This window comes from Catharus ustulatus, chromosome 2 (genome assembly GCF_009819885.2).
Source record: "Catharus ustulatus isolate bCatUst1 chromosome 2, bCatUst1.pri.v2, whole genome shotgun sequence".
Taxonomy (NCBI): domain Eukaryota; kingdom Metazoa; phylum Chordata; class Aves; order Passeriformes; family Turdidae; genus Catharus; species Catharus ustulatus.
The window spans coordinates 102,848,650-102,872,306 of record NC_046222.1 but is presented as its reverse complement, the minus strand read 5'-3'; the positions used below and the strand labels follow the sequence as shown (position 1 = coordinate 102,872,306).

The window sequence follows — 23,657 nt, the reverse complement described above, 5'->3', positions numbered from 1 at the left end:
GTGCCTCGCTGCCTGCCTCCTCCATGACTTCCCTAAACACAGGTTCTTCCAGGGGCCAGCAGTACACAGTGCTCCCTATTGGCGACTGGGGCTCTCCCTGTGTTAGCACAGCCTCAGCTGTTGGACTGACAGGGCTTTAACACAGGTCTTACTAAAATCCACCTACAGAGCATCCTAAGGGCAAAAGCAAAATACATGTTTGTGAGAACACAGGATGTATGGAATACATATTAATGAGTCATTACAAAACTTCATAGCAAGCAATACATACATGGTCAGATTCTGTTCCAACACTTGTTTTGGTTATATAGGCTTCTCTTGTATCTTCCTTCTTCTTGTCTCAGTATAGTTACTCAAATGCAATTTTTTTGTTTAAGCCAGGCAGATACAACCTGTCCAGAAGTGATGATTTTTTCCTTACCTTTTCCCTTTCTGTTACTCTTTGCCATTCTCCTCTATCTCAGAGATTCCTCTTACAGATACTCTCCCCTCAGAAGCTGCGTTTACACCAAGTTTGCAAGTTGAATGTGTAAGAAGTTACAAAGGAAAATATTAGATTTCTTTAATATCCCTTTAAAAGTTACTTCCATCTTTGAACTGAATGAACTATTTCAGATTACATACACTGCACATGAACCAGTTCAAAACTACAAGCTTATTTCATAACCTATCCCCCTCCCAAACTATTTAACAATTCATTTCCATTTGATCCTTGAAACAGACTTGTAATCAAAATTACATACACTTTTAACATTACTTTTTAAACAACCACAGTTTAAGTGCTAAGAAAAAAACTGCTGCAGCACAGCTGGAAAATCATCTAGTTCATAAAGATCCTGGTATTTTCTTCAAAATGCCTTCAGATTTAAATAATGCTTATACTCCTTTTAATCTGTTCAAGGCAAGGAATGTTCTACTCCATTGCAGAACCTGGTAACAAAGTGCATTGTGCTGCAAAATAATTTGCCACTATATTTGATGGTATCTTAAAGACATGAGTGTATGGTTTCAACAACTTCCTTTTTGTTGCAAAAAATACATTGTATTAAGTTAATGCAGAAAAGACAACACTGAATATGTCATTATTTCTCATAATTGCTAACTTTCTGCCATGAAGAATTTCTTTGAGCTGTGAAAGAATATTAACTCCAACTACGTATTACCCCAATGTTTTCAATTAAACTGTATCTAAAATACAGACTTTTGGGTAGAAAGGGTGTTTTACCTTGCAGCACGGAATTGTCTCAGTTTTTGCCTCTCCTGTGCAAACAACATGGCTGTGTACTTATCAGTATATGGGTGCAAAGTCCAGTCACACGAAGTGAAACAGAAAGGTGGAGGGGAAGAGGAACAACACTGATAATTTAAACACGATTGACAGGATTTCTTGATAAGACACTGCTTCACTAACACGAAACAATCTCACCATGTTCTCATAATGGATATATACATATGCCTAAGAAAGATGCATGTTTTAGTTTGTTACTGAAGATCTCCTGTTAGACTTTTTCATGAATTTGCACTGTATTTTTGGAAAACAAGGGCTGTGCCAGTATCTCAGGCACATTTCTGCCTTCTGTACACATGGGAAGCATTCCTACATAATATCTACGTAGTAGCTTTGGATAAGTTGCACTGAAACACTTTTTAAAGCGTAATTTCAGATCAGTGTTTTTCAAACTTTTCCACTTTTTATAAGCACCATACACTAGAGCCCATCCTGGTTTCTTTAATATGCATTGTCTTAGAAACTGTATGTGCTCCCAGAAAATTATTGCTTTCAGAAAGCCCAAGGACCCTAAAGTGAAAAATCATTCATTAAACTTCAAAAAGTCCGAGCTAGTTGACACATTACCTTCCTTCTCAGCTATTGTCCTCCTCACCCCAATTTATGTATTTGTCACAAGAAAATTTGATCAGGAAAAGAAAGATGTGACAACCACTGCTGATGAAACTTAACAGAATCCAAGCCTTACAACCTAAGTATGAAATTTTGCTTCCAGGCAAAACCTGAGAGCTCACAATGATGGTGAGAAATCGTCACTTGGAAATTGAATCAAGATTTCTGAACAGCTGACTAAATGCAAAGTTTAAATAATATTTTTCTGTGCTTCAGGAAATCTGTACAGCTTATCCTGAGCTTTCTTCTGCATTTTTCCTCTGTCTCTCTTAAAATAACATTCTACTTTAACAACTTTGAAAGAATTCTCTATCTAAAATACCAACAGGAAATGCTAGCCTTAAGCCTTTGAAAGCCTGTGCTATTGTCTTGCATTTATTCAAAGCTTTAACAAATGAATACAAAGATAATTTTCAAAAATCTTGGCAATTTCTCTAAAACAAATAGGTAATTACTTTTTAATCGCTTTGATTAATGATATTTTTAGATTAATAATATTTCAGAAGGTATTAAAAATCCCCTGTATATGGACAAAAAAAGCAGTACTAGAGATACAACAGATGAGAAGCAACATCCACTGGCAAAACACCATTTCTTGCACACATACACTGCAACTCTTAAATGTGTAATAATAACCACTTACAGTAAATTTTATTAAAACAATCATTAAGCAACATTAATTCAAAACCTTGTGATTATGCAAATTAGAATAAACTAATGATAAAACAAAAACATGTATGAAAAAATACAGATAAAATGAATGAAAAACAGACTTGTCTTCGCTAATTAGCATGACAATTCAAGGCATTTGATATGGAAAACCAAAATGCAGTGTATAAAGATCTATTCATTCTAACTATAACAGTATGCAAAAGATCACAATGAGTTAATGAGTGTAAAAATAAACATCCTCTCATATTCAAATTAGAGTACTGAAAGAAGACTGAATAGAGGGAGTTTGCCTGTTTGGTTTTCATTTCTGTGTTTCATTAAACACCACTAAAGGGTGCTAAAATGACAATTACTTGCTGACTTCAAAGCTACAGCAGGAGTGAAACTGAAATGCCAACAGGGAGGCTTGCATTTAGCCATGGCCAATAGAGTACTATGTTACCCAGTAATGTATTGTCCAACGATCTATGTTACTTAAGGGATTATAGTATCCATTTTGGCCAATTGGTGTTTGTGTGGTTTGGGTTTCTTTTTCCACATGGATATGAACACAGAGTCCGTATTTTTTTCTTCCATAATATGTTAGAAACACTATTTTTTAAGGTAGTTTGGACTTCTGGTCACAAATGTGAGTCAGTATCTACCAATTTACTTATGAATATTCATATGTATAAAAGAGCTCATTTAACTGGTAAAGGATATTAAGTTTTTAATTAGTATTTGGGATGAAAAGAAGGAAGAATGATGCATGACTCAATTTACTGGAATTTAGTACTAAGGCAGAGTTTTAGAGCTAAGGTAGAGCAGCAGCAAGGCAAACCCTTTGTTTCAGTTCACCAAAACATCTCCGTCAAAATTTTAGAAGTTTAGGATGCAACTTTACCACACCACTAAATGTTCATCTACGGTACAGTGTCTTGGTAAAAAAAAAAACACAATACACTGCTATCTTAGCCTGCCTGGATGCTGGTGCACATGTAAATACTTCTGCTTCCACATAAATCTGCTAATATAAACTTGTATTTTACTCAGATTCAAATGAAACAAACCAGCAACAGAGCTAAAGTGAACCAAAGGGTATTAAATTCTCATCATAGTGAAACACTAGGAATGTAGCTAATACAGAAGGTTATTTTTGAAAGACACTTTCCCAGAATTTAAAGATAACGGTTTTGCTGTTCTAGGGACTTTGTACAAATTGGGTTACTGGATTCTAGAGAACATGAACAAACCTTTAGTGAAAAAAGATGCTTAAACTTAATTCTTCAGCTTAGTCCAAAAGAACAGCGCCAAGTTTCCCTCTGAAAATTCTTTAATCATGTAGGTATCTTAATGGTCATTATACGAAGTTGTGAAATCTGTGGCTTGCAGAGAACTTTAAACAGTTCTGAGGAAGCCCCAAAGGCTTTTATGCATAGAACTATGACACTGTCTAAAGGTTTTGGTCTAAAGGTTTTTTTAATGGTTGTGATTAACTTTTGTTAGGACTTACATATGGGAGTTTAGCTGGAAGAACGTGTTGGCTATGCCATGCAAGAATAAAGATTTAGGTTTTGTAGCTGCTATAACCATAGTTTCTGACTATCAAATAATACTGGTCTCAGTTAGCATGAGTCATAAACAGAACAGGGTCTTTACAGAAAGATGGGCTTGAACAGGTAAGAAAAATATTTTTAATTTGATCTACAAGGTAATTTATTTTATTTCCTGGTTGTGATGAAGTCAGAAAAAGCATAAGGATATTCAGGTCCCCACACTTTATTAGGTCCTTCAAGAATCAACAATCATCCGAATACTGAAAAATTGAAATCAGGCAAGGTTTTACTTTATTTACACCAACTTCAGAAAGTATCAGCATAAACATCACCCTAGTTGATGCTGGTAGAAGCTGCTGACAAGAATGCCATATCCCAAATTAAGCTGTGTGCCCCCTGAAGCCTTATAGGCTTTCCTCCATGCTCTGCAACTCCAGAATACACCCCAACCATGCCCCGTTTCATGGCCACAACATAAGCTTAATGTTGGCATGGCACATTAGGATATATAGCCATATTAATATTAAAAGTCTTGTTAATAGTTTTTGGAAAATTGCATTAGTCTAATTTTTCCAGATGAGAAAATAATTATTGGCATAAAAAGGAAAAGTCAGTGAAAAACAGATTATGGAGCCAGGCTGTCAAACACAGTCATTAATATAATACTTATCCCCTTCTGCTTGTAGCAATCACTGATCTAAATGACACATACAACATTTCTGAAACAGGGATACAACAATTCATTCTGTAGCACAGATTCTTGCAGATATCTGCCTCATTAGGCTTGTAAGATAGTAGTTTTTCATACTTAAAAATGCGTAAAGAGATTTTGAACTGTATGAAGAGGTAATAAGCTCTTAATGGGCTAGAGATATTGTCCCTGATCTCTTTCACTGAAGTATGATACCGACTCCTCCTTATTAGTGAAACTACATATAGAAGAGAAACATAACGAAAATTTGAAATTGGACAAAAGCAACGAAAGCTTCTGGCTTGGAACAACCTGACTAAGCAGCAGCCAAAACCAAATTATGGCAAAGACAGTAATTCAACTCTCATGTTAATTCAAAGGTGTTGATCTATCTGTGACTATATCAGCAGTCTAATAGCAAAAAATGACCTTCTATTTGTCATTTATAAATCCCACAGCTACAGTAAATGTACCCGCATGCTGAACTTCACTAAGGATACAGACAACATAAAATGCTGAAGAGAATCAAAATGCTAAAATCTTCAGAAAGCATAACTTAAAACAATAGAATTTAAAGAAATAGAAAAGAACAAAAATTTAAAAGAAAATGTAAAGAAATTAAGTTGTAAAATAGAAGAGTAGAGGAAAAACACAGAATATCTTACCAGAGAAAAAGATTCATTGAAAGATTCAGGAAATTTTAGGCATAATTTTGGAGATATTTTAAGCCTATACAATTCTATTGGAAAGAATTCATCTAGATCTTGAATGTTTCTTGTGGTCTTACATCTATGCAAGTACATGAAATGGAAATCTAGGACTCCTGAAAACCTGCAGTGTCAGTGTAAGCAATCATTCACCTTACAAAGCTCAAGGTGAAATGTTTGAGATTACCTGATTAAGTGGAGCTAGTTGTCTTAGGGAAAAAAGCCAGGGCCTGATTGGCTTGACAGCACTTCATTGCATTCTTCTAGGTACCCCTAATATCTAACCATCTAACTGTATCAGTATTTACACCGGTGTCACTTATTTCATAAATATTTTATGAAAACAAGTGTCTGTTACAGGTCTTCTACAAAGAAAATCTCAACTGCAAGTCTAAAATAATAAAGCTACATAATTTCCTCATCTGTTTTGTTACAATATACTGAACCTAATTCCTTAAGGTAGGTAAACATAAGATGAACTTAAAGTAAGTGGACAGCCTAGTGATGGGACTATTTCCTCATCAAAAATTAATCAGTGTCTTACACAACAGTGGTCACAGAGCGTATTTGCCATTGCCTGTACACAAGAGGATGTTCTGAGATATACTACCAGTACATTTGAGTGTCTGTACACGAGAGAGCAGTACAGTAGCTTCTCGGGCAAGACAATTAAAAAAATTGAATGATTACTTGGTTGGGAGGTGTATCAACTCCAGCAGCCAAGGAAAAGTCCCAACTCCCATAGTAAGGAACCTCCTGGATGTCTAACACAACTCTGCTGTAACAGGGACTCAAGAAGCTGACTAACTCTGCTTGGCATCGCCCTTTCTCCTCTCTCCACCATTTCAACTTCCCGATCAGAGTTGTTACTTCATATGTTATCAGCACAGTACTATCGCTTTTCTGCCTAGATAGTTCTAGAAGCTGAGACCAGCAGAATCGCTGTGAAGAACGAAAGGCTACAATACTGTATGATAGCTGGCCTCCAGCTGCCTCCCTGCACTCCCCAGGTTGTCGGCATGCTCTCCCTGATCATGCAAACATTCTGGGCTGAGTGTCGGCCAGTTCATTTATTTCTAGTCAACTCTTCTGGATAGAATGAACTTTTGAGGGCACACAGCCAGAGTAGGCTGAATGTCTGAGCTCTGGAGATTCAACTCCACAGCTTGCTGCATCCCAAGTAGGGAACATGCATATGAAAAACCTGAACATGGAGCAGCATTACAGATCAGTGGCTTAGAGACCTTGTGACCCTGTGAATCGCAATTCTTTCTCTCTCTTCTCCATCTGAAGATCTAATTACCACAGCCTTTGAAAAGGCTGAGTTTCGGAACACAAGACTGAAAAGGACCACTGGAAGGGTGACTGCATTCAGTTTCACCTTTACTGTCAGCAACCAAGTGACAGATGACTTGCTCAGAAAGGTTCACAGAATGTGCATTCCACATGTCAGTACAAATACAAAACTTTTCCTATAATCTGTAACAACCAAACTGTAGTAAAATGAACTAAAAACCAATTAAATCCACATGCAGATAAAAAAATAAAACCAAGTTAATAACAAATGTTTTAGGTTCCTATACCAACAGGAAGTTAAATAAATAAATGAAAGTTACACACCAAGCCATCTTACAGGAAAAATAAAGCAGGATGCAACACTTCGTATCTTATCAGGGGATGCAATCTCTTCTGTCCTAATCTTTCTGATAGTTTAAGGCTAAGCAGGACCCAGCTATTAGGCACATTAGGATTTTCGTTACAATGACGCTGCTAGTCACCTGAACAACTTGCCCGTGTACAGACAATATTTTATTAAAAGACCAAAAAGTATGTCAACAAGCTAAGTCATAATCCATAAAGGAGAGTAAATGGTTCTCAGTGACCTTAACAAAAGAAAAAACAGCCCTAAAGCATGATATTAAGGCTTCCTTTCCCAGCTTCAGAAACTTTGCTCTGTTGTACAGCCCCATCAATAAATAACAGCAACTGACATCTAAAAATATCAAAGCATTACTCTCTTGTTCCCTCTTGTGTGCTTGGTTAGCTTTCCCAGAATTTCACCTCTCACTGTTGTTTAATAGTGCCTCATCTAAATTTATTGAGATAAACACGTACCCTCACTTCACTATCTTGCAGTGTAACACATCATCTTCCATGCCTTTGTAATCAACACACTTGTAACCGGTGGTCAACACCAAAATCTAGAAAACACTCTCCTAGCCCTGCTTGCTTGGCCGAGAGAAGACACACGTGATTGATTCAAAGTGCATATATACACACTTTTACCTTTTGTAATCAATGAAACGTGACCTAGATCAGGAGTTGCATGGTACTATTTAATTGCTTCAAGACATATGGTCATCGTCCATTTTGCACCTATAAAAACATGAACTGAAACAAGACAATTCACCTAATTCATAATCTTAAGGTGAAAAGCTCGTGTTTGGTGACATCCAGCACTGAGAGGGGTTTCATTTTCTCAAGGCTTATAGGCTTAACTATAGCAACTGTTGAGAATCGTAGTTGATACCTGAATTTACATTTAATTCTAAGTCATGCCAAGTAATTTGTTACTAATAGTGGGTTTAACAGCTGTTTATGTAAATCATTAAGAAAGCTTTTAAATTACTGGATTTATTCAAGTCTTTTGATTCTTTTTTAATATTCAAACCAAAACGGATTATAATCTGTTTATCCTCTTTGTCAAGGTGCCTGCAGAAAAAGAAAAATAAAGTCAGTAATTTCTGTGTGAAACACATAGTGCATGATGCTCCTATGAATGGCACAAGAAATACGTAAGCAAATCCGTGCTTTGAGCACAATATGAAATAGTGAAATAGGAAACTGCAATTATTGGATGAAATGGATTACCTACTACTACCTACACTTAACCATATTCTGAAGCTATTACGCTCCAGGAAATAATTCAGTCATATACATTTCAGTGATGTACAAAACTTTCAGCCTCAAAGCAAATTCAAACAAGCATAGAGGTTAAAAAAAGGTTAAGAGGACTGAGTACATAAAACATTGTGTTGCACATTTAATAACCCCATGGCACCTGAGTATTTTTACTTTATCTCACATTCAAGAACAATAAAATCAATGAGATATTAACACATTATTACGAAACCAAAGAAAACAGATTTGCTTGGTGTTAAGTAGGGCTACCTACAGGCAGTTACTTAAAAGTTGTTTAAAAACCTGGACATCCAAATATATATAATATATACCATGTAACACCATATACCTGCTTTGGTGTATGTCCAGATAGCAATTTTAATTAATTTAAAAAATGTACATGAAGTTGTGTTCCTCAGACTTTCCAGGATTCAAGTCCAGTTATAGAATTACATCTTTGTTATTTCATCCAAGTTCATGTTTCTCAATAGATATACATCAGGTTTGTAGGAATACAATTAATTATCGGTGTTCACAGTTACTGCAAGTCAACTACACTATGCTTCCCAAAACTCTAAAGTTATTGAAGTCCTTGTAACTCAAAGCCAGCTTCAAATAAGTAACAGAAAAACAGTAGCAAACAAAAAATTAATTGCACAATTCTCACTACAAAATTTTCACTCCTTTTCAAGAAAAAAAAAATCCCACAACAAAATCAAATACTACTGGCGAGTCATTAGATACAGACATTTAAGACAGCTCAAACAAGACTTAGATCAGAACATTTTCTTACTTATGTCTCTAGAAAACTGTGCTCCACCATGAATTGCTTGGACTTTTACTTCATTTCATTCTGTAAGTAAAAAGACTTAGTCACATAGAATAAACCTAAACAGTTGTCTATCTTGGGAAGATTTTCCTGTGTTTGAACAGAGCTTTGAAGAATCAAGTAAGCTAACATCACACTGATTATCACTGATGAGCCAGAGCAAAGCAAAGAAAATTGAGGTCATCAGCCTGTCAGCAACGTGACAGTCTTGAAACGTGTACCATAGCATTTGTAAACCAGACCATTTAACCCTAAAAATATTCAGTTTCTGTATTACACTTTAATTTTGTGGGCTACTTTCACATAGATTGCCTATGATTTATTCCCACTTTAAATACTCAAAAGTTTTGCAAAACCCCTGTTTCCTCAGATGAACTGGGCATTTACATGCTAAAAATAGCGATTCTCTCCCCTTTTTAGGAGGTTAGAAGCAATGGAAATTGTAATCAAATACTTTTTTCTAATTAGAACAACAAATCAAGGTAATAAGATAAACTATATCCATTGAGTAATAAATAAAGGCTTTACTCTGTCACCATATATACAATTAAAAAACAGCTTTTTAGAATATTTGCTAATTATAAAGTTGATAAATCTACCACTGTCATACAACATCATTACCCATCCTCTTTAAATATTTGTCACACGTGCATACTCTTACAGCAGAATCACATTTTTTCTTAGAACAGCATTATCATTTTAAGTACTGAAATTACTATTTTTAATTCCCTTTAAGAGCGTAACACTTTTGTGGCATACTGTATTTACGATTTTACCTTTAGTGATTATAGCTATGCTCCCACCTAAGTGTGCTACAAAGGAAACTATAAACATTTGCTGGAAACAAAACTGGAATATTGACTTGTCGCACAGTGTTTATTGCAGAAACAAAACAGCCATGGGCATTTTTAATACTCACATATTGTAAGGTTACAAAAAAAATTATTTGAAAGCTCAGGAGACATTTTCTTAAATCTACACAGGAACCAATTTCATGACTACACATGAACTTTTTGTAGACATTGAAGGTACTGTGCACAATCCTTTTCCTAGCCTACACAGACAGGGCCTAAGCACCACTATCAGAATGAGACAAGAAAAAAAGAGAAAACCAACCCAAAACTCAAAAAATACTTTGTTTGAAAGTCAAGTTTTATTATTCAAAAGGTACAAGTAAGGGCCAAGGATATTTTATTTGTCTTCTTATTTCGCGAATAGGAGAAGGTATGAGAATTCTGTGTCTACACTTCATACAAATGTAGGTTAAGTGTACTTGCAAGGGATAGGTTTTGAGATGCTTAATGAGATGAAATTAAAATTTAAATACAGCTATATGACACCTACAGTTAAGGCTTTAAAAGCCCTCACTAATTTGCTAAAATGGTGAAGTGTTGCCAATTCAAATGAAGGCACTGTTAGGAAAAAAGAATTGCTGCAAGGCCTACCTACAAATGAGACAGGGCTTCTCCTATATGAAGCTGCAACTAACCAGTGCCCTCACACAGAAAGGCATAGCAGTACACATCTTCATGCCAGCATGTCACCTTGGGAGCCTGACACAGCTCTTCTCATGTCTGCCTCTGCAACTGGTGCTTCAATGAGCTTGATGCCCAGTGGAGAGTTACCTGTATGAAAAAATACAAAAGGGAAAATGTGAGTTCAGTGCCCTCTTTCCCTCCCAACTGCCCAGTAAAAATCAGATGTCGTGTCCTGCAGGAAGATTTTGCTTCAGCTCAAGAACAAAAAACACATAACACCCAAACCAGCCTTCAATTAACCATTCTTCCACTCAGCAACCTGTAAGAGAAAGATTTACTCCTTCCTCACAGATTTTTTCTCCCCGTTATTTTACTCTTTCCTCACAGTTTTACACGGATTTACACCTTTTTGTTTCAACTACAGTCTGGTGCGAATATTACCCCTGTAAATATCTACACAGGCACGCAGAGGAGACACTGTCTAATGCGTCAACCTGAGAGCAACTCTTTTGTCTCCTGCCAGCAACACCAAACGGGATTTAGGAAACACAAAATATTTGTGGTTGGAAAGGACCACCGTGGGTCGTCTGGTCCAACCTCCCTGCCTAAACACGGTCATGCCAGAGCACAGAACTGCATCGGGATGGTTCTTGAATATTTCCAGAGAGGGAGACTCCACAACCTCTCTGGGCAAGAAGTGCTGTTCTGCCAAAAGCCCCAAGAACAGAAATGGACTTTGCTTTATAAGTCGAACAATACAGACCAAAAGTCCCGCTAGCTCGGCCCGCCCCAAGGCGCTACTAAAACCGCCGCCCGTCCCCGGCCGCCCCGCGCTGCTCCCGGCCCGGCCAGTGTAGTGCCTGCGGGCTCCCTCTGCCTCGGCTCCTTCTGCGCTCCGCTGCTCTGCCTCGCCATGGCCGCCTCCTCCTCCTCGGCGGCCGCGCTGCAGCCGGTCACTCACCTGATCTTTGACATGGACGGGCTCCTGCTGGGTGCGTAGCCTGAGCCCCTCTCCCCTCCACGGCCGGGCCCCCGCTGCGGTGGGTTCCGCCGCGCCGCCAGGCCCGGCCCGCCTGCCGGGACAGCGAGGGGCCGTAGCTGGCGGCGAGCAGCCCCTGCCCCTTCCCTTCCCCCTCCGCTTCCCGCGGCCTGAGCGGCCCAGCCTGTGGCTGCTCATTCACGGCCTCCCCGCTCCGGGCACGCAGCCAGAACGCCCCGGGCGGCGCTGCTAAAACCAGAGTGAAGGGATTAAAGCAACAGGAAACGAATTAATGCCTTCTCCTCCTTCCGCTACTTGCTGCCTTTCGGGGGCAGATTTCGCCTTAAAGTAACAGACCGGGAGCTGAATGCGAATAAGGCACTTGCTCTGGCTGGCGGAGGGCTGAGCCAGGTTGGGGTGGCTGTGGGGAGAGCGCTGAGGGGCAGGTTGGGGCTGAAAGGCAGAGAAAGGGGGTATGGAGGAGAACGGGCAGCGTGGGGCTGGGGGACCCCGGGCACTGCCCGAGGCCGGGAGCAGCGAGCCTCGGACGGCAGGACAACGTTCGGTAGCCTCCACACCTACCGCCTCCACTGAAGAGTCTGATAGTCCGCTCTTAGTTTGGTATCAGCAGACTTTCTGCTTTGTAACCTGACACTTCCCGCGCTGCAGCTCAATTGGGTGCTGAAGTTTGAATAGTCTCTATAACTAGGACAGTTTTTAAGTCTACTGCTAACTGTTCTCTGAATCAGGACCCTCTGCTGAGGAATAATGGAATATTTTGGTATGTGACTTAGTTTTTGAAATAGTCCGTGTGAGTTATCACAGAGGAAGCGGTTCTGGATGTAGGTGAACTCTTAAAAGGCGTGTGCCTTGTTTCAGCCTGAATTGATGCAGTTTCTGGGAAGACTGCTGTGAAGTCTGATGAATTGCACTGTGTGTTTCCAAGAAATGTGCACTTTTCCCTCCTTCAGGGCTGTGGTGAAGGTGATCCACACTTACCTTTTAAAACAAAAATGGCTATCTTGTGCTATGCAAAACAGTGATTGAGTTAGTGGCATTTTCAACTTCATCACTAGAGTCTCAAATAACCTGGGGATACAGGTGTGTAGTTCTATAATCCAGAACCAGTTATTTTAATTTTATCCTTAGACGTTTCAGGAAAGCCTTTTTTAGTTACTACTGCTCTCTGTCAGAAGCTGGAAATCTGCTTCACACAGACAATACTCAGTATTGGTAATGATACATGTATAAGATTTCTTGTATTTAAAAAAGTTACATATAAAGTGTATATTGTGTTTGAGAAATCTTTCAGCTGCAAGGGATTAGACTGAAAATATTCTTCAAGTATCTTCCAGTAGATGAGTAAAATTGACACTACCGTGGTGATTTTCATCATGTGCACTTCATTTCAGAGGACTTCAGTATATTTCAGCTTCTGAATACTATAAAACCTTTAACATTTCTGGTGAACCTATTTGTTTCATGGTGAGCAGTGACCCTTGGGAGGCAAAAAGGCAACCAGGAGACTGCTTGGGCTTTCCCAAGATTCCTAAATGTTTCAAGAAATTTGGAGTATTTTGGGGGAAAGAATGATAAAAGGGATACACAAATTAGATTCATTCTGCCCAACCTAGCTCCTGTATATCTTATGAGTGAGACAAACAGTCATATTGATGTTAACCTAAAAAAGAACACCATAATTTTCTTATGAAGTTTTTAATGTGTCACATAGTATTCACTGGAAGTGATAAAATGAATAACATACATATTTCAAGAAGCTACAGAAACAGACCAAAAATTACTTTCTTTCAAAGAGCACAAATAAAAGTTTTGACACTGAAAATCTATTATTATCAACTTTAAGTGCCCCCATAGCTGACTGCAATTTTTAGAATCTGAAGCTTCAAGTGTTGCAATTTTCCCCCACAAAATAGTGTCTGCAAATGTAGATTACTATTTTAGATGTTTTCACCTGAACCCTGCTGATTTTATAGAACAAATATAAATTGATCTATAAACGATGAGAATAATTGAGCATTAAATTCATCTGATGTAACATGCCATGAACTTGCTTTCTGTGATTGACATAGTTGCTTCTGATCAAGGAAAGATTTCCAAAATCTTTTGAGTGTAAAATTCATAAATGAGGTCTGAGGAGTTTACAAGGTTCTTGACTTTGGAAACAATCCCAGCGTTACCCATAGAATCTGCATCCTATACTTTACTGGTTAATGCTAAGGCTGTGTGAAAATGTTACTGAGTATATCAACTGATATTTTATCTCCCCCCTCCCTCTGTAACATAATTGAGACTGATAAAGTTGTCCTTGAGTCACACCTTGATATATCAGCTTACTTTCCATACCAAAGTTACTACCTCTGAACTGCCTGTGCAAATACTTCTACCCTTTCATTCAGAGTCCTTCTGTATCATTGTTTCAAAGGTTATCTAATACCATTTTTATCTGCATTGTTAATCAATGCAATCTACTTTTTTATTATTATTTTTAAAATTGTTTTATTACCTAATTTTTCCCTTTGGGCTCTTGGATGGAATTTTAGGGTTTTTGCCTGTTGTTCCAGTTGCATGGAAGTTAGCACTGCAAAGCAATGTGCTCATTTCATAAGTGAAGTATGTGACAGCACTTCCAGATATCATATTTTTAATAGGTAATATTAATTGGGCTTCTTTTTTGTGGGAAACTCCCACTGTAACAGAAAAAACAGACTTTGTGCTAATGTGCAGCAGTTGCATCCTGCTTTGCTATACATAGTATATCTCAGGTTATCTCAGAAAATCTCAGCTTAAAATGATGCATAATGTGAATGACTGAGGCATGGACTCAGACCAGCAGGGAATCTGAATCATTTATTCAAAGAAATGAGCTGGTTTTATACACTTTTCAAGGCCCAGTATTTCCTTGCGTGGTAATTCTCACTACATGACCTATCCCCTGTTGCCACATCAGCAACACTTTCTAGATGTCCTCCTGTGGGGTGATCACGCGCTGTTCACCCTTCTATCAGCTTGCAGGCTCCTCTCCCTAGGGCTCTACTCGTGGCACCTCCTGCCAAGGTCAGGTCAGCTCTCTGCTGCCATGTGCTCCTTCAGGCGCATGCCACAGCCTGCAGCTCAACTCCATCCCATCTCTGTCCCAAACGCATGGATCATTGAGTCCAACTCCTCGCAGGACTTCTGAAAACTAAAACATTGGACTGAGAGCCTTGTCCAAATGCTCCTTGAACTCTGACAGCCTTGGTGCCATGATGACTGCTTGGGGGAGCCTGTTCCAGTGACTGATCACCCTCTCATGCAGCTTCATTAATTAGCATAGTTGATTAGTGGTGCACTGTGTAATGGAAACCAGAGGAAAAGGAATAACTACATCTTATTTTTTGTTGTACTTTTTGTTTTTCTCAAAAAAACCCCAATACGAACAACAACAAAAAAACACAACAAAACCCCCCAGCACTTCAATTAAAGCATTGCATTTCTTAAGTTAAATTTTTACTTGATTTCCTACAGCAAATAATAACATTAAATGCTCAGAATAGTAGATTTTTTTTTTCTCAAAATGTGGTCCTACAGAAGAGTACTGTTCTAACCACTAGTATGTGGTACAGTTAAAAATATTGAACTTGCTTACATGTGCGCTTATCCAACACATTGTACAGGGTTAACAGATAATAATAATAACAATAATAATAATAATATTGACAACAGCAACAACAGAAACTGGAGATATTTGATACCTAAATAAATTCTGTTGTTATAGTTGTACAATTTGGATCCTGGCATTTTAGCATATTGTAAAAATGTATAAAATCAGTGCTAGAGATAGTGAAAAAAAAAAGTATATTTAACTTGTACAAAATATACACTAGAGTAATGCCCCCCAGGATCTATCTTATAAACTTACTGCATAGGTTTCTTTTTAAGCTGTGACAAGTGGTTTTGTTATATAATTGTAGCCACTAGCAACCCTACTACCAAAACACAGATAGGATTATATGTTGCCTTTGTTGATCTGTGATTAAATTTGTAGGGGGCTGAAAACATTTAAAATTCTCTACAAACTGCATGTATAATATTAACCTTTCCCAACTGACAAATGAACTTAGGAAAATGGCTGCAAAGATAAGATGTTTCTTAGCATTGTACTTAAAGCTGAGCTAGAGCTAAACTAACATGCAAAGAACATGACACTTTATATAGGAAGTATAGGAAGTTTAGTCATGTACGTATTTTTAAACTTCTTCTAGGAGTAGGGATTGTTTTATGTAAATTATTATCTTTGCCAGTGCCCCTTAGTGTTGGAAAACAGTATCTTTGCATAAGTCAGTGTGTTCAAGTATGAGATGGTTCCTAAAGCAGCTTAGTTTTGCAAGATACCTTCACCATAACTCGAAGTCATGTTGGACTGTACAGGCACAGGTATGCTTGTGACCATTTCTAGAGGGATGAAAAGTAGTTAAGGCAACTGGGACCAGAAGTTGCTGCTTTTATAGCCACTCTCTCCTTTGTGTGAAGACTGCTGTGTTTTGTGCAACTCCTGCATGGCTGGCCAGACAGGTCATTTCTGGCCTATAATGTAGAAGAAATTAGCTTGCAGTTAAATTTGTTGTAGTGTTGTGTGATTCACAAGAATTTCAACGTTTTCTCTCTCCCCAGTGTTAACCTACTCTTTGTTACAAGGTCAGAAGTCAAAAATGTATTCTTACTTTCATTTTATTGCACAAGTTGCCTAGGAGATGGCTGTTATAAGAAAACTGATGAGAGTTTCATGCTGGAGTTTGCTTATGTGCATACTGTCTTTTATTTAAAACAGGTTCCTATTTCTTCTGCATCCTAGCAAATAACACCAATTCAATTAAACATCATTCCTCTCTAGATTGGTCTATGTTATGCCTTAAGTGCAGGAATTAATCTTCTTAGGCTATAACCTGGCAATCTTTGTAAGCCTATTTTCTGCTTCTGTGTAGTGGAAACTTACTTTCTTGTCATTCTCACTTTCCATCTGATTTTTGGAACAAAGAGGGAAGGGAAAATACTCTCTTGCCCCTGTGTTCAGTAAACTAAAGAGATTAAGGATATTATTAGATTAAAATACCCTATAGATGCTTGATGAGCAAATCTTGGGCATAAGTGAAACAGCTCCTCATTGAGAATTAACTAACCATAAATACAGTAAATAAGATTTGTCATATGCTTGAATGCTAACGTTTTAATTTAACAGCAAGGAAAATTTTGACAAGAACATAACAAATATACTAACCCAGAGTCTGACTTCTGTTATTCCTTTGATTGATTTCCAAATTGCCCATCCACATGGTTGCTTGTTATTTGTGGTTAGAATAATCCAGAACCAGAGATAAGTTCAACATTCAATGGGGGAGAGGGGGGTTTGTGGGTTTTGTTTTGATTTCTGTAATGGCTACCACATTTCAAAATGCCATGGGCAGCATTAACAATGGTATTTTTTAATTCTTGAGAAATTAACCAAGCAATGCTTCCAAGGTGAAAGATCCATGATTTGATTTTAATATTGCACAGAAATTACACACAAATACAATGTATTTTTGGTGCTTATTTGTTAGTTTCCCCAGACTCAAAGCATTTGGTGATAAAGTAAATGAAAAAAAAAAAAGAGAAACCACATGCAAAACAAGTTAATCCCAAGAGTTTTCCAATTTCCCTTTCAATAATGTGGCTTTTGTTTTCTGACTGTTACACATTTGCAATTGTATAAAGAGCCTGTAGTAAGTGGAGAGGTATGTTTTGAAAATGCTAGGAGTGTAAAGGTTCTGTTTGCTGATTTTAGGGGCACATACAGCCATTTGACCATTTATAAAAATTAATCTCTTCCTATGCCTAAAAGCAGATTTTCAAATCTGTTTGTAGATGATAAGGATTTGTTGCATACATAAACAGTTTTGTGTATAAAGTTCCAGTTATTTTGCTTTGAATGTAAATAATAAGGTGTCATAAATGGAACAGAATTTCACACAAAGAAAAGGTGCATAGAATTTTCCATTATAATAACACAATTTCTAGGTGCTGTATTCCAATTTTCTTCTTACTTAAGAAGAAAAACAGCATTAACAACCCTGGATTTATTATTCTACATACTGGCAATAGTTACACTCTGTGCCATCTTGGACCCAGCTCTGCAGCTCTTGTTCTGAGTAGCTGTAATTCATTCATGTAGCCTTGTTGTGAGTTGGCTAATTGAACTCTTGAGAGTGCAGTTTTTCAGAACATCTTAATTTGGGCAGGGCGGTTTCTGGTCTCTGAATTCTGCTGGTATATTTTCTCTGAGATACAATCCTGCTCTTGAATACTGGCATTTATACTTCTAATGGAGGAGGAGGAGGGGTGACTGTTATTATTTTAAACATTTTTTCTTTTATATTAGCAACAGACCTTAATGGAGGTGATAATTTTCACACTATGACCACTGCTCTTTTTAAGACCAGGAGCTTTGTTAACTAAAAATACAAGAGCAATGAAGCCAAATATCTTTTCCTTTGAAATTTTATTGCATTCATTATGGACATCTCTGGCATGAAGCAGATGCTAATGATTGTTGCTGCCCCTATTATGTGTTTATGTACATCTTTGTATCGATACTAATTTCTTCCACAAGACTGCTGAGAATTATATAACCCAGATAATTTTTTTCTGGCTTACAATGGTTCTCTCAGAGGCTTCTGACCTTGACTTGTCCCTTTTTGCCCACCCCCCCAGCTTTGATATTAACAATAATAAGAAAATCGTTGTTCTGACCTAAGGTTTGTTGAGGTAGTGTTAACCTTCACCAAGTTTTTTTTTTTTGGTACTTAGGGGAAAACCATCCTGTATTTTTTATCTCTGTTGTTTGCTTCCTTTGCTTCAATAACAGGTGAAGAATGTATCTTTTGTGGCTCATGTATGTTTTCTGTTCTTGTGCAGCTTTTAATATTTTTCTTATTCCTCTTATAATACCATATTCAGTAGTATTTTGGCAGTATATCTGATGCTGCATTTTGGAAAAACTTTCTTCTAAGCATATATTGCTTTTTCTCAAGTACTTTTCCAGGCTATTTTTATATATAATAGCTGGTCTCTTTTTAAAAAGTGTTCGTACTTTTCTTCCTCCTTCCGTTCTCCCTTAGAGATACATGACATATTTTTGTCAAAGTCATCAAATAAGTACTAATAGACTCTGTCTCATGAAACAAGTTTATTTCTAGTTCTTGAATGATTTCTTCTGGGCACTGTGGGAAGAGATAGGATAGAACTGAGTTACAGGCTGTGGCATGCACCTGCAGAAGCACATGGCAGCACAAAGAAGTGCATGGCAGCACAGAGAGGTTTGTCTCCACCTGACCTTGGGGGCAGGAGGTGCCCAAGCTAACAGGCAGGTGAACAGTGCGTGATCACCCCACAGAAGAACATTTAGAAAGTGTGTTGCTGATGTTGCAACACAAGTCACCTAGTGAGAATTATCATTTAGGGAAATACTGGGCCTTGAAAAGTATATAAAACAAGCTCATTTCTTTTGATAAATTATCCAGATTCCCTGCTGGTCTGAGTCCATGCCTCAGTCATTACAGGACGCCACTTATAGGTTAGCACTCCAAACACTGCTTTTTTTCTCTGCTGTTTGTTTTTGAATTGCCTCTGCCTATGTGTGGTTCTTTTGGATAAGTTTCACATGCAGTTTGTCTCAGGGTAATGCGAGGCATTTGAGAGGAAAGCCCACTTTAGTATTTGTCAGTCCAGTCTTTCTGTCTAACATCTGTGTGAATTTACTCATGACCCTTGTCATTATATAATAGGAGAGTGTCGCAGTGTCTCATTCTTCCAGCTCATTAATGCGTGCTCTCTGACCTGCTGTAATAGGGCCCCGTGTCACCTTTGCTCTCCAGACGATGGGCTCGTGCTAGGCCTTTGCAGCAGCCGTGCGCTCACACGTGCTGCACTCACTGGGTTTGCTGCCCAGCTGCTCAGCCCGTGCTCAGGGCGTGGATTGTCTGCTGTGCATAAATATGAGTTCACTCAGGTTCTCTTTCACAGTGTCACCATATACAGAAAATTGCTTGTTTATGTCAGGACTTCTTTTGTAATGTTGTGTCTTCAAAATTATGTTCTGTTTTATTTGCTCCATTTGTGTGTAATGTAAGCTAACACAGAGTACATATTCAAACTAATAGAATATACTTTTATTTGATTACTGACCACTAATAAGTGGGATTCTAATTTTTGGATGGGTATGTTTTAAAAGTGTGATGCTGGTACTGGTCATTTGAGAACATTTCTGAACAAGAGATAAAAAACCCTGTACTAGTACTAGAAGAATGAAGTGAAAAATAATATGTGTTTAATGAAAAAAAAAATTAGGATTATAGTGTATCAGAAAGTTTGAAATATGAGAAATTAATGGTTTAAGGTGGAGCATGAGACATATTTGATTTAAATATTTTTTCTGTGGTAAAGATATTTTTCTTTCCTTTTTTCTGCGTACAGAAATCTCCTTTGAGGTTTGAGAAACCTCGTCCCTGTCTGTCCAGGGCCAAAGAGTATACTTATGCATATCTATAAAGTGACATAACCTTGGATAAAGCCAGCATTCTGCTACAGGATCGTTATTACAAAAAATTGCACCATGTGAAATGGTGGATCTTTCCATGCTAGGACTGAGTCTTCTCTATAGCATTATATTATTACTGGACTAACAAAATGTTCTTTGCTTTATGGCTCAGGGGAGATGGAGCCATAAAGAGCTTATCACAATGTAATGAATTTCTAGTCTTTAAAAATTAAAAACAGTGTTTCATGGGGAACATGTCTCAGTAAAATGAAAGTATTTGGGCCACTAAGGTATTGTGTGTATATCTAATTGCTATTCTGCTGCCTAGTAACTTGCGCTGTTATTATTGTTGTAGATCATATTTTTATTATATTTATCCTTCTACCATTTTTAATTTAAATGTTCTCATTTTTCATTAATGAGGACATCTAGGAGTAAAGAGCAAGAAGTAGTGTTGCTGTTCTGGTTTTGTGTGTTCTAAAATGTCAAATGTTTTATGTGTCAGTTGATTGCAAATTGTAGAGTATTGCAAAATTTAATTTCTTGAAGTGTTTGATTTGCAGTTTATTCGGCACAGTTTGCTGTATATCATGACTTTACCTTTTTCAAAAGGGAAGTGAACTATTCCCCTTCATTCTTTTGCAACTTGTTATAGAGAACAGGTAATTAGTATGTGGATTTAACAGTAACAAGATAAAATTCTAGGTTCTTAGTTTTAAAAAAAATGTTTTGCATCTTTATGCCTCTTTTCATAAATTGCCAGTTGTACTATTTTTTAAATAATAATTAAAAAAAAATTAAAAATAGTTCTATCTTAGGGATTAAAAAAAGGTTTCAGTTTTTCTTGCTAATTGTATTGAAAGTTTTAAAGAGCTCTGGATGTGTGATTTAGCTGCCTGTTACATGAGTTTTCATACTTTTAGAAACATCTGCATCTTTCAATAACCTCACATTGTACCACTGCAAAATTTCTGGGTAGCTGTGACCTGTCACACACAACCTCCCCTGCCCAGGCTGGCCCTGACCAGCCATCAGAGGAGAGCTTTCTGCAGTCTGCTGTGGCAGCACTACTGCTGTCCAGACCATTCCTCTCCTAGGGAAAGCAGGGTGGTGAAGGGTTGCAATCTGCACATATATTGGGACAAGACTTGAAATAACATATGACATGAGTATTTCTAGGTCCTAGGGTGCACAAATAGCCTGTGATTTCCCATACATTGGAAAACGGATACATTGGACCCCAAGGTGTAACTGCATGTATTAATGGCAGCCTTAACAGTCTAAGATTTTATACTTGCATGTGAATGCAAATATACTTGATACAGCAGTTTTTATCTGGCATCTTGGTCTCCCAGGGAATGTCTTAGCATTGCTTACTTCTTGGGAGGTGTCATAGCATTAGAATTTTTTAAAATTTATATTATATTTATTGTTAAGATTTTCCTAATATTGCTCTAAATGCGCACTTCTCAGATATGGATATATGGATATGATTGATTGGCTATTTTATGTTAATATCGGTTTTGTGTCAAATATTTTTCATAAATAGAAGGTTTTTGAAATGTTGATTATAGTGTTAGGCTTTCTGTGTTGTCAATTCATTTTTTGTTTTAGGTATCTGTTTCTTTCACACACTCTAGAACTTTTTAAATAATATTCCTTATGTTTGGAAATTTTCCAGTGCTCTACAAAACCCTACAATTCCTGTACAAAGCTTTAGGGATACGGGGGATTTCTGTTCATGTGTGTATATGTATACAACGGAGAGGATTCTTTTAATTTAAATGACTATTAAGATGAGCAGCTCTTCAGTAACTCTGAAGTTGTCAAAGAAAAATGCTCTAAAGATATGTCAAAAATTTCTTGAAGAAGTCTCTTAGCATAGTGGAGAGCTAACAGTAAAACTGGATTATAGGGCTTATGTTTATTAAACTAGGCCTTGTTTGTCCCTAATCAAAACTCCTGGCCTTAAGAGTTGGCATTTCAGGATCTGTAGCTGGTACCTGTCTGCATTATTCTGGTTAAAGTGCTCTCAATATAAATCCTCATGTTTCCCCTGCCTCTCCCACAGGCAATAATGCAAGATGTTAAATTGCTTGTTAACATGTCTTTTCTCTCCTCATTCCCCTGGTTAATTGAGAAGTGGCTTTACGTTCTGACTTAGAAGTTTCCATTAAGAGGGGAAAAAGAAAAACAATATTCTTATATTTATCACAAATCTGTGGAAGTTATTCCTATCTTAATCCATTCCTTTTTCTAATACTGTAGATCAACATGGAATGGATTCATTTTTACTTTTTCTGCCTTCTGTTTATAGTTGCAACTTTCAGGGAATAATGTAAGTATTCCTGTTTGACCCAGATGTTTCTGTATTTGTATGTAAGAAGAAAGAAGGCATGGGTACTTACTTTCCTCTGGCTACTTTTCAGTAGATACTTAGTTTGCCTTTCTCTTCATACTATCTTGTGTATTGAAATTGTAAACTTCAGTTCTTTGCTTTACATTCTAATTGTATGTGGGAAACAACATTGTATGTATGAGAAACTACATTGATAGTCTAACATTCCTAAGTATACCTCAAGAGACTCACAATATGAAAAATACTTTCATTACCCATTCATTCTTTCAGGGTTGGATCCTACATGTACCTTTCTTCTCTCATCCTGTTCATTTAAAGTGTTGTTGTGTTGTAAATGAAAAATAGGCGTACTTTAGAATAACAAAAAAACCAAACCTCTGTAAGTTTATGTTCAACTGAGATTTGATCTGATTTTCCTAGAAATTATTCTCCCTACCATCTTGAAATTCTCCTTTTACTTGAATTGTCTTGACTTGGCAGCTGATATGATAGTGCATATCAATAACTTTTCCCAAACCCCATGTTCTTTATGCCATTCTTTTTCTTAGAGGTGAGCATCATATAAACACGTAATTCAGAAAGATTGTATTTATGACTGGTTACAAGGTGCCAGTACCTAGGTGGTGTAGGATATCAAAGGTGCAATATGGAGTACCTTACAGGTACTGCACTTCCCATGGGTAGAAGGAAAGGAATTGGTTACGATAGCCTATAGTTCTGTTTAAATAACAGTAGTACTCCCTTCCTTCATGCTATAAAAATGGTATTGATAATGCAGGCCCAGCAGTGTAAATCATATATTCAGCAAAATAATTTACAATTATCTATGATAACAGCTGTTGTATAACTGTACTTAATGGTAGTCTAATTTTGGAAAATGTATTACTCACTTTAATCGTCTATAGTGGAGCCTTGGAAACAACTGCAGACTACCAAGGAAATTCTTTTTTTCACAGAATAATGATGATGATGCAGTTTAATGGCTTTAGTAGATGCTTTCTATTGTCGTTTCAAGAGCTACTTAAACTCCTCTG

The 23,657-nt window shown here is 37.4% G+C and overlaps 2 protein-coding genes across 4 annotated transcripts in view; one reads left to right on the top strand and one right to left on the bottom strand.

The window, feature by feature from the left end:
• The window catches only part of STS (steroid sulfatase), a 106,960-nt gene extending 95,181 nt beyond the window's left edge, over nt 1–11,779 (bottom strand). For 2 of the 3 annotated variants that reach the window (XM_033052129.1, XM_033052127.1), the window contains exons 1-2: nt 11,675–11,779; nt 10,681–10,860 (exon numbers count right to left, since the gene is read on the bottom strand). The gene's annotated coding sequence lies outside the window, so the exon portion shown is untranslated. Of the gene's footprint in view, nt 1–9,199; nt 9,260–10,680; nt 10,861–11,674 lie in introns of all 3 variants that reach the window. The other variant, XM_033052128.1, reaches the window with a different exon arrangement.
• LOC116992462 (pseudouridine 5'-phosphatase) overlaps nt 10,993–23,657 on the top strand; it is a 67,110-nt gene continuing 54,445 nt past the window's right edge. The window contains exon 1 of the mRNA XM_033052131.1: nt 10,993–11,705. Coding sequence (XP_032908022.1) covers nt 11,627–11,705 — 79 coding nt within the window. The 5' untranslated portion in view covers nt 10,993–11,626. The remainder of the gene's footprint in view (nt 11,706–23,657) is intronic.